The sequence below is a fragment of the Anarhichas minor genome, unplaced genomic scaffold (genome assembly GCF_050575085.1).
Source record: "Anarhichas minor isolate MPS153535 unplaced genomic scaffold, ASM5057508v1 ptg000040l, whole genome shotgun sequence".
NCBI lineage: Eukaryota > Metazoa > Chordata > Actinopteri > Perciformes > Anarhichadidae > Anarhichas > Anarhichas minor.
In genome coordinates, this window is record NW_027466486.1 from 2,434,469 (window position 1) to 2,446,490 (window position 12,022).

Consider the following 12,022-nt stretch of genomic DNA (forward strand, 5'->3'; position numbering starts at 1 on the left):
TTTCAGCTCATTGTTTTGATTTACTGGCCCGAAACGTTACTGTTTTGGTTCGCTCTCATTGAGTTGTTTGTCACAGGCAGCAGTTTTCAGAAGGAAAAAATAGCTACAAATGTCTCTGTACGCTACTTTCCCAGCACAGTGTAGCATTTATCAGCTAAGGAGCCGCATATTAACCTCAGGCGTTAGTGGAGAATAGCAACAGTTTGTTCTTATTATGCGTTAGCGTGAGATTTCAGTCACGGGGCCAAGCACAAAGATAGTTACCCGGTGTTTTGAAGAACCATGTAGGTTGTTTAACAAGACTTACTGCTGTCGTGGTGGTACTTCCAGAATCCTCAAAGACTCTTCTAACCATCTGGATGAATTTTTAAATCTGTTCTGTTTCCTATCCAGGTAACTAACACACATTGGAGATTGGCTTTCTGACATAAAGGGTTTATTTTAACCCAAACTACAATCTTTTCCAAAACCTAACCAAGGAGGGTTGATGGCTAAAATGAAGATTTCTGGCAAAACAATCCCTAAAGGCAAACTTCTCCCATGTGCATAACTGACTGGCTGCCATCTTTGTTTGGATCAGGAAACACAGGTTCAGGTTCAGGTTACTTTTATTGGTACCCGTAGGTAGACTTGGTTTGCAATAGAGGGCGAGGCATCCATCTCAACACACATTGCAATCAACACAGACAACAAGACAAATGTGATAAAAGTACACAAGGCTACAAATCAGTCAATCAACAAATAAAATAAATAAGTACACAAACGTTTCTGTAGCATCTGTGCACTGTTTGTTCACCTGAGTAGAAGCTGAAACGCCCTGTGCAAAGGGTGGGGGGAGTCCTTTAAAATGGAGCCGGTTATCCGTTGCAACTGTCTGGTGTTCAGGGACTCTGGGTTAAGCTGTGACTCACCATTTCACAATTTGATACAGAGAGTTTCTGTTCTTTAAAGATAGGTTTCCAAACCATGACACCAAAGAAAAAGATCAAATCGATTCAATAAAAGCACGATTAAAATAAGGTCATCATGGTGTTAATGTCAATGTGGAAATAGGAGAGTTTCCTCAAACAAAACTAACGCTGGTGCACCTTTTTGCACACGGCTACACAGTTTGCTTCAAAGTTCAGTTTTGAGTCAATAGTGTCCCAAGATATTTGTATGATTGCACAGATTTCTCTGTCTGACCCTTAATGGATATGTGTTCGTGTGTGGGCTCGTCTTCTAAAATCAATTGTCATGTCTTTGGTTTTAGATATGTTTCATTGAAGATAGGACTCCTCACTTCACAAAGTCGTCGATGACCGGGCCGTGGCTGGTCTCATTGTCCTGTAGCCGACTAACAATAACAGAGTCATCTGCATACTTTAAGATGGTCTTATTTTCATACCTGCTCTGACACATATTTGTAGACACGGTTAGTTCTGCATTGTGACACCACGCTTCATTGTGTCATTTTCTTGGAAAATCAACTCCATGACTCAACTTATTACTCGAGCCTCACCATGGCAGCTACCGAAGGTGAAAGGGTACAAAATCATTTCAGTCACTTTTGGTTCACTTATTTATTTACACATGTCGCCTTTCGGGAACATAGGAAATCCACTGCTTCATCACAACAACAAAAAGTACTTCAATCAATAAACACATTTATTACACGCAGACCTTTACAATAAACATACAGTATTTGTTGATATAGTAATGCTGTGAATGAAGTGCTTTGTTTTGGCATCAATAAACACAAATCGCTTGTCTCTCCATTATATTTTTCATGATTTATAGAAAGTAGCCTATTTACATGTTGTGATATGTCTCTTAAGTTCATACTGCAATTAGCACCCATGTGCTCTTGATGTTCTTGCCCACAGCTAGAAACCTACTTAATGAAAGCACCTTTACTTCAGATATAATTGAGAGTATCAAAAAAAGTGTCTTTTGTTGTACTTTCAAAGTCAAAGTGTGTAGGTGGTTGTTACTCATTTACTCTGTGCCATTCAAGAGACATCTTGTGCGAGGGCACGCGCTAATTGGCAGTTACACTCGCCTGCAGACATGCTGGACTCACTCTGTGGAACTTGTTGCTCCTGTCTTTATCACAAGTGTTGGCCTGTATGTGCAATGTTTGGACTGGCAGTGCATCAGTTGGTAATGGTTAAAAAAATGCTTGGGATGGATTCATACTCGATCAATTTGGCGGTTTGGAGACAGACACTCGGCATCAGGTGCGCAAAAAAAAAAAAAAAGAAATGCTTCAAGCACACAACAATGAAGTTCAATCACATAACTGGCAAACCGGATGTTGTGCAAGGCAAAAGCAAACAAATATATTTTCACACCAAGACCTCTGACTCATGGTGTGTAAGGTCTGGGTGGCACAGAATTGGGCTGAAATTAGTGACGGGTGAGAAGTCATCAGACAGCCAGTCCTTATGTCGCCTCTTTCTTTTCCCTTTGGGCATTCCGGCGAATCTTCATCTCTGTCAACTGGATGTAGCGGATGGCATTGGTGTCTGGAAAAACAAAGACAGGAAAAGGCTGATTTATTTCCCGCTCCGACAGGAAATGGCGCATCAATATGCACATAAATCCTCCATGAAGTGAACTCAGTGTGACATAGTAAAGTGGATGCAGGAAATAACTTGTGGAAATGTTTTTTCAGGAACTACGACTAAACATGTTTTTGTCTCCAGATACAAGGCCATGCTTTTTCTTCTAATTTATCCTGCGTGTTTTTAAAAGGGTCTCACAGAACCAATGCTGGCAAACAATTATGTTGTTTGCAAACAATTATGTTGTCAATCAAGTGCAGTTATTGATCAACAGTAAAGCGCTCAAATGCAGATGAACCATTTGAAGAAAACAAAAGTTGAATCTTGAGAATAATTTATCATAGATGTTTTCTCTAAGGTGATGAATCCCACCTTCACATTTAAAAATGATGTTAATTAGTCCTACTCTAATTCTCTGAACAGACGGATTAGTCTTTTGTTGATCTTATTCAATCTTGTGAATGGCTCATTGAATGGGTAGAACATGGTCTCAAAAAACAATATTTCACATGGCAATATGTATTTAAAATAACCAACATGCAGCGACAGTCATGGGACTTAATCAGGGTTTCTTTGATCATTTAAAAAACACATACATGTACTAGAGAACTACAAAAGAGACCACATCACAACGATATTTCTTTTATAATAATCAAATGGGACACTGTGAGGGAGACCAGCAAGAAGCTAAGTTTGCTTTGTTGTGTTTCTCATAGCTAAGGTTCCTGAAATGAGGCCTTGGGACCGCTGCAGGTCCCCGACAGGTTTCCAGGAGGTTCCCAGAATATTTTAACTTCTTTAATTTCTCTCCCTCGATGTTACAGTAGAAGAAGAGCATAATAAGTAACCCTGAGGAGTTTTTGGCCGCTTGTAGTGATATATGGTTACAAGCACGCAGATGACGCAATGTGCATACCTGCCAATGGTCTCACTTCATTCCACTATTGTTCAGGTGGCAGTAACACGCAAAGAAGCGTAGCAATGCACAAACAAAGGCAGGGAAGAAGCAGACTGCAAGCTAGACAAGAACGTAAACAGCGCAGATGAATCAGCTCCGTAGATGATCTTTGAAGACAGAAATGCATTCAACACCGTTTTTTAGACCTCAAAGATTCACACAATGTGTTTTGGTGAGTAAGACTGAAAGCAAACATGCATTTTGTTTGTTGACAACAAAACTCCACAGGGCACCTTTAATAAGAGGTTCCACTGTCACGGCTGCAAACAGCTCTTAATATTCTCTGAACATCATTTTTCCTGCCAGTCACCAGCTTGCTATTCCTCTCCTGTCCTGCAGTGGTGCCAAGTGTTTCCCACCGTCAGTCGTCACCTGACTTCCACACCCACCTGCACACCTGTTTCCAATCCCGTAATTAGCTCTCCAGCATATTTGGGCACAAAACCAATGTCCCCCCCCTTTTGGCCTTAAACCCTGAACCCTCAGGGACCTAACTGACATCGCCTGTTAAATGTTTGAGTGTGAGGCTTGAAATGGTATAAATACAAATGGGTCTGCACTTTGCTGTGACAAATCCCGTTACCATACCACCATCATAAAATGTCATGTATAATTGTGGGTATTTATTTCATATTTTTTACTACCTTATTTGAATGTCTTCCAGGCTTCTGCTTTATGAGATGAGCGGTAACTGTTAAATAATCTATTTGTTTTTGTCAAAACAGCTTCAATGACAAAATTAAATGGTTGATGAATAAATCTGTGTAATATAGTCTCTGCTTTAATGTGTTTTTATGTTCCATCTTTAACTCTTGATGTTTCTAAGTAAATGTAATATGCCAGGCTTACCACCCATGTGCCGTCCTCTTTGTTTATCTTTTTATCTTACATTTCCGGCTTCCATGCTTCCACTGGTAACCCTGTGTTTAAGGTCATATTGCTATGAATTGTGGGTAATTCCCTGAGGCAAAGTGAAGTGTTCATAAATAATGGCTGAATTCCATTTATCTGCTTCAGTTTCATGGTTCTGGTATTAGGCATGCTGGCTCACTGACATCTCTTCTTTTCCTACTACGACAAATTAAAATGTCTACTGTGAAAAAGGCCTATATACTATGCATTCTATTGAAGCTTTATTTTTATTATGACATTGCTGGATTGTTGTCCCTTAAGCAGCATTTTGATGTTGTCGTCAGGTTGTGCTAATTCTAACAACTTGATATACTGTTTGGCAGTTTAATCTATAACAATGCATGTTTTATTTGTTGATCCTATATTTTTGTGTAAAATCCTAATATGTAAAGTGACCAGTAACTACAGCTGTAAATAAATTCAGTGGAGTAAGAGGTACAGTATTCCACTCTGAAATGTAATGAAGGAGAAGGTGCCCGTAAACCAAATCAAATCCCCAGGTATGCACGTTTGTTATTAAGAACACCCCCATTGAGACGGCACTCAGTCCTGACCTGATGGTTCCTGTTTGTGTGACTCCTTCAGGTAGTGCAGGGCCTTCTGGAACTCTCCTAGGTGGTAGTAGGCCACACCGGATCGGTACAGAGCCTTGAAGTTCTTCCCTTCCTTGTAAAGCACCTTCAGACAGTATTCCTTCACTCGCTCGTAGTTCACCAGCTCCATTTGCAGCAGGCAGGCTGGCGTGGGGAAAGAAGAAAAGACAAGAGTAGTGAAAAAGTTACTGATAATAATGCACGAGCCAATGTTTGAATTTCATTATACAACAGAAGTGCTGCTGTGTGTTCTGTCAGGCAGCAAGCAAAGATGGGTTCTTTGGTTAATTCTTGAATGTATAACAAATATAATAACTGAATTTGCTGAGGGGTGAATAAATATACCATCAATATGAAGTGGATATCAAAGGAAAGTGAGGCGGATAGTGGGGTAAGCCTGAGAATGACTCATACTCATCATGAATCATTCATGAGCTCAGGACTATTCCCAGAATCTTTCTCTGTTGAAAATACAGCAGATACGTGTAGTGTGTGTGTGTGTGTGTCTGTGTGCGTGTCTGCGTGCGTGTGTGCGTGCGTCTTACCGGCCAAGCTGTTGTAACACTCCAGCTCTGCGTTCTCCATGTCTCCCTTCTGCTCATCCGTCAGCGTGGTGGACTTGCTCATGGTTGGCAGGAGGGGGGACGGGGGCTTGGAGCCGGTGTCCGGATCCCCCAGCACCCTGCACAGCCCCTTGATCTCCAGCAGAGCGCGGTGATACTTGCCGATCGCCTCTCGGTACTTCTTATCCTTGTAGCACTGGGTGCCTTGGCACTTGAAGTCCAGCGCTCGTCTCACGACGTCGGCTGGCTCGTTGAGCGACGGTTGTTTGAGCATGGACCCACCATGATGCCGCTGCTGCTGGAGCTGCTGCTGGTACCTGGCATCTTTGGTCCGGCTGCTGCTGCTGCTGCTGCTGCTGCTGCTGCTGCTGCTGCTGCTGCTGTTGGGAGGCTGAGCGCAGTGCTGCAGCCTCGGGGAGCCGCCGCCGTTGTCGGTGCGGCCGCCTCTGCCGTCGTGCCCGGGCTGGATCACGCTCATTGTCGTCGATTTTATTTTAAAACTGCCCTGGCGCCCGGCCGTTAAATTAGCTGAGGACTCTGGAAGCTCTTCTTCACTGCATCCTCTCGGCTGCGGCTACGTCTTCTCTGTGCTCAACCCTTGCGCGATGCGCGCTCCTCCGTTGCAGCCTGTCCTCGTATTTTTTTTTCTCCCCTCCGACGAGCCGATTGGTCGATAAATCTAAGCCAGTGGTCCTATGAGGGTCCTCCAGCAGGAAGAGGAGAGGGATTGATTTCATTATCAGTTTATTTGGAGATAATTCCATCATCAGTTTGTTTGCAACTGGACCCAATATCTTATTATTCTAAACCAGATTGACATTCTTTATAGATAATTGGAAATTCCAATCAGCCTTTTTTGTTCTGAATTGACACAAATCACATTTTTATCACAGAGTTATTATTTTTTAATTTATAATTATTTTCAGTGAAATAAGATTTGCTTAATATAACTTCATATATTTTATGTTCCTTATATTGTGTCTTGTATCGTTTTGTATTCATTATAGCCAAACAAAGGCCAAATAAAACCTTTTTTTATCGGAGAATGTAATTATGAATAATGGCTCATTTTATCAGATTTCTCTGAGCCAAGTTCCTTTTGAAATTACAATATTTCATCCCCCTCAAACTAAATACGATCTACAGTAAGAGGAGCATTAGAGGACCGTGAATAACAACCCCCTCCTTCCTTATACACTTAAATATCCCTTTCAGTCTCTCGCCCTTATCTCAAATCGGAGGAATGCAGTCATCTCCACTCAGATGAATCAGATCATCCAGCCTGTCGTCTCTCGCTCGAGCAGCCCGCAGCCCGCAGCCCGCCTCACCCAGACTGCTCGCATTCTGCGCAGCCGCTTTGAACACACTCTTGACAGACTCCAGCCCCTATAACGACAGGCTATGATGTCATTCAAACCGGGGTTTATTCGGGGTAATGTCGTTATGGGCCTATGTTATGAAGAGGGGAGCAAGGTGATGAGTACGGCCGTCCCTTTTGCCCTGACAAAAGAGCTTTTCATGTCGACTGCCATTTGATGAACAACACTCTGTTTGTGTGTCTGTGTGTGTTTGTTTGTGTGTGTGTGTGTGTGTGTGTGTGTGTGTGTGTGTGTGTGTGTGTGTGTGTGTGTGTGTGCGTGTGTGTGTGCGTGTGCGTGTAGTTCGTGTATTCACCATGCTTAAATCCATCTGTCCTGTCACAGTTACAGGGCAGTAAACTCAGCTGTCTGGGTGTGTCTCTGGAATTTCAGCTCTCTGGAAATGCTGCTGATCAGAAATAAAGACCACGAACCATGAAAGCTGTTACATTTGACTGATTGCGTAATGCTCAAACTGATGCTTGTTGTTGCAATATCACGCGCCTTTAATTGGGATCTATAGGCATGCAGTTGTTGTCGTGTAGGATGCACTCATGCACAAACCCTTTCTACGTCTCTAACACAATTGAATTTAAGGGTGTTTAAAAAAAAATAAAAGTTCAAACACAATATTGCTAAATTAGGCAAAAAAACTACAAATCATTCAGATTAATGATGAGATGTTTGCGTGTAGCCCATGGGGGTATACAATAATACTATAATAATAATAAACAAATAATAATAACAGTAGTGTCTCTTTCTAAATCATGTTCTTGTTCATTGAAATTAATTAGGGACACTTTATTCGTGCCCTTTTATTCCAATTTAACCAATTAAAACGTTAAGACGACGTCATCAAACTACGACCGGAAGCATAACAGAAGACGTCTTTTTTGTGAGACATTGTTTACATCATGGCGGCGTTGGATTTCAAAGGTAGCTAAAATCGGCGGTTTATTATTTGTCAGTTATCTTTGCAGTAGTGATATTTAATATAGCAGCAATATTCTGTTGAGATATGCTGCTGCGTAGATCTGCTGATGGCAGGTTCCAACTATATGTGTTAGTGCTAGAAGCTAACTTTAGCAACGATTAGCATCTCCTCCGCTTGTATTAGCATGTCGGCTAACTTAGCTAATGTTGACTGTCAACAATAACTGTCACTACAGCTTTTTAGTTAAGATAACTTAACTCGTAACGTTACTTAAGGGTTAAGCCGTTATTAGATAACAGGGGAGAAATCAACTGTTTGTATCTGTATGTTATACAATACTACATGGCATTCTATTCATTTTAATTTAATACTGGTATGAACTGAAATACTTCCAAACAACAGCAAAGGCAATCGGGACATTAGCTTTGACTTGATTTTGTTCCGTCATGCAACATAAAGATAACACAAAATATTCACAAAACAAAACAAAACAAAAAGCTTTTAAACCCTGAAGACCCAAAGAAATGTGTTGGTGATTAAGCTCTTCTGAGATGCTTACAGTCCTGATGGCAAATTCCTGATCAAAGCTGTTATTCATTATCCTCTTTAAAACAGAGCCGGACATTATAACCTGATGATGATGATGATGATGATGATGATGTTGTGTATAACATTAGTGCCTGCTCCGTCCATGCCTTAAAAGTGCTCAGCAAAATCCTGATATCATTTTGAACCTGACATATAACCAATGTAAAAAGATTGGACTGCCCTCAGCTTAGGACGTTAGTTACATTTTTTTTTTTGGTTCAATTTGCAGACAACCTTCTTGGGATTTCCTGGGTGGACAGCGGCTGGGTACCGATTCTTAACCCTGGAAATGTACTGGACTACTTCTCTGAGAGAAGTAACCCCTTCTATGACCGAACCTGTAATAATGAGGTAGTGAAGATGCAGCGGCTTACTCTGGAGCATCTGAAGTAAGTTTATATTACACAGTGCAATTTGGTGCTATAAATACATGTGAATAAAGTGTCACATTGATCTAGAGTGTTGATACTGAATGCATTGTAAGATTCATGCAAATAGACAACACCAACACAGATATTGCAGTTATTAATACTGTGATCTGTTTTAACGGTCAGAGAAATATTCACTACAGAGCTGCTAGTTGTAGTGATGAGTGTCAATAAAAATGCTAACATTGTTTGTCTTATTGTCAGTCAGATGGTGGGAGTGGAGTACATTCTGCTTCACGCTCAGGAGCCAATTCTTTATATAATCCGGAAACAACAGAGACAGTCGGCAACACAAGGTGAGCAGTGTAGCGTCTGATTGCTACTGATGCTCTACATAGTGCATGTATATTACTGTTTGATAATGATACAGTTACTCATAAGCAGCCTGGTGAATTGGAGTATCGATGATGCAGCTGACCACACGTGTCCTCCCTATCATTATTATCCAGCAGCAGAGTTTATATGTTTTTAATTTAAATGCCAGATTTGTGATTATATGAGCTAATACTCATGGCTGTCACACAAAAAATACACACAATTGTTTATTTTAGGCTCTTTTTTTAGGATATTATTGCCACTTCCACTTTATGTTTTCATCTTCCAGTGATTCCTTTGGCTGACTACTACATCATAGCAGGAGTGGTGTATCAGGCACCAGATCTGGGAACAGTAATCAGCTCCAGAGCGGTGAGATAGTTTGATCCTCTTAAATACACTTGGAGCGAAGTATTATAAATGTTGTTTATGGTAGGTTTATATAACACAAAAATCCTGTCACATGAATCTGTTTTAGCTGTCTGCTTCCCATGGAATCCAGTCTGCTTTTGATGAGGCCATGTCATATTGTCGCTACCACCCATCCAAAGGATACTGGTGGCACTTCAAGGACCAGGAGGAGAGAGGTTCGGTTTTTTGCAGTTCATTTAAATGTACATTTGACACATTGTCGTGGTAGTGTTATTCAAAGTGAGATAGTTCCTGTAAAGCAACAGGTAGTGAAGACTACAAGAGCCAAAGTTGTGGTGTCCTGCAATCCCAAGGTCTTAATAGTAGTGAGTTCAAGTTTAATATGAGCAAAAGCTGATTCACTTCTTCTTTTTTTTTAGAAAAAAACAAACCCAAGTCGAAGAAGAAAGAGGAACCGAGTTCCATGTTTCAGAGGCACCGTGTTGACACGCTCCTTTTAGACCTCAGGTCAAAGTTTCCACCAACATTCTACCAGGTACATGTTACACCGACTCACAACACTTATTCATGTCAAACTTTCTCCATCTTTTCTTTAGAAACATCCGGTCATACAATTATTTTTCAAATTATTGTCTCTAATAATGTTTTTCTTTCTGTGATTTCAGCCCAAGCCTGGTGAGAAGCCAATTCCAGGTAAGACCTTAAAATAGTTTGATTATATTCAGATCCTGAAGTTACTTAAAAAATAAACGCTGATAGAGCTGTAAATTGGGTTATATTATATGGTTTTGCATTTTTATTTTGTGCGGCGCTTGTGGTGGTATTATTATTAACCTTAAGTTTATGTATAACCGTCAGTTTAACATTGTCTCAACATTCAGAAATTTCACACGTGACATCTAAATTTCAAAGTAGACGTTCAGATTTTGATGATGTTGTGAAGATATATCCACAAACTCCACAACTTTTCCTCTGATCGTATGCTCTTGTATCGCAGTTGAGGTGAAGAAAGAGCCCGAACCCCCCGCAGAAGCTGTTAAACAAGAGGAAAGGGAACCAGCCACAAAGTCCTCCGCCCCAGCTCCGCCAAGCAAACCGCCTCCTGAGAAGAGAGCAAGGCTGCAGTGAGAAGAACAGTTATGCTTCTCACAGTCTTGGAAGATGGAGCAAGGAAACGTAGAGTCCTACAGCACTAACCAGCTTGGGAGTATTTCTGTTCTCTTGTCAAATTTGAAGATCGTCTGCCCCTCTGCTCATTCGATCAGTTTACAGGAGGCTAAGAATGAACTGGCACAAAATAATGCCAGTTGCTTGTCTCCGTGCCAGTACTACTTTTACATCGTAACCTAAGTCTTGTGCACGTGATTAGTTTGGCATCATGGACATTTCGGGCAGCTGTGCTACAAACAGGGCTTAACTGCTTGATGTCAGCAGACATTTAGCAGTATTCACAGAGGATGAGGGTTTTTTGATGATGAGCTGACATCAGCATCAGTGCCGGTTTACTGTCGACGTGAGCGTAATATTTGTGTTATAATCATTTCAGAGGACAGTTTAGTTCCCAGTGTGCTTTACAGGGTGATGTGTCAGAATGCATCATCTCATCTGTAAAGCACAAAGCTTCTTGACTTCAGCACCTCTTCAGTTACAAATACTTTCATCTGTTGTTTTGTAAGGACTATTTTTGTTTGTGTTTTTGTATTAAAATGTATCAGCTACTGTATGGTTTGGTTTTTGATTGTTGACAAGTAATCTCGCTTGATCAGTGTTCTGAACAGAAGATCTATTTCTCTCTCTCTCTGTCTTTATCTATCTATCTATATATATATACATACATTTCAGAGGCAAATATTGTACCTTTTACACCACTACATGTGTCTGACAGCTGGAGTTACTGGTTAATTTACGGATAAAGATTTTACATTAAAAGCATATAAAACACAATGCATTGTAAATAATTAATCCAGTGATTACCAACCTTTTAAACTGGTGACCCCTTAAAGAGAAGATCCGTGTCTAGTTGAGAACCGTGTCACTTTTTTTTAGATGTCTGAGTTGTTTGCAGTTCCACAAATTATGCTCAGATGGTTTCTTTCAAGGTACAAAGACACAATTATCAGTATTTCACAAAAAGGTAAAGATTAGGGAATGGAACAAATAAAAACAAATGTGTGAATTTATCTTGACTTTTAGGACCTTTCAGTATCAAACTACCAACCCTTGTTATGTTTATTTAGCTGTATTTGTAATTCCTGAGTGCTTCCATTACGTTTGGTTTTGGTTTATTCTCTAAAAATCAAAAAATGAGCAGCAAGTGAGATAGAAAATGGGAGAATGTGTCCAGCAGGTGTCACCATTTGGTCATATTTAGTCCGAGCTCCTAATTGCCCGATGATGCATTTGATTTCATGCATTTGTCTTTTTAGTCACTCAGGATATAATATTTCACCAATGG

The 12,022-nt window shown here is 40.6% G+C and overlaps 2 protein-coding genes across 2 annotated transcripts; one reads left to right on the top strand and one right to left on the bottom strand.

The window, feature by feature from the left end:
• Window positions 1-1,651: 1,651 nt before the first annotated feature.
• On the bottom strand, window positions 1,652-6,050 carry ttc9 (tetratricopeptide repeat domain 9). The gene is made up of 3 exons (XM_076108487.1): window positions 5,555-6,050; window positions 4,971-5,153; window positions 1,652-2,507 (listed from the first exon to the last, which is right to left on the bottom strand). The coding sequence occupies exons 1-3, from the start codon at window positions 6,048-6,050 to the stop codon at window positions 2,425-2,427; spliced, it is 762 nt and encodes a 253-aa protein (XP_075964602.1). The 3' UTR covers window positions 1,652-2,424.
• Window positions 6,051-7,799: 1,749 nt separating this feature from the next.
• Window positions 7,800-11,285, top strand: med6 (mediator complex subunit 6). The gene is made up of 8 exons (XM_076108299.1): window positions 7,800-7,866; window positions 8,682-8,841; window positions 9,085-9,176; window positions 9,485-9,567; window positions 9,674-9,782; window positions 9,987-10,102; window positions 10,233-10,260; window positions 10,565-11,285. The coding sequence occupies exons 1-8, from the start codon at window positions 7,845-7,847 to the stop codon at window positions 10,693-10,695; spliced, it is 741 nt and encodes a 246-aa protein (XP_075964414.1). The 5' UTR covers window positions 7,800-7,844; the 3' UTR covers window positions 10,696-11,285.
• The last annotated feature ends 737 nt before the right edge of the window (window positions 11,286-12,022 follow it).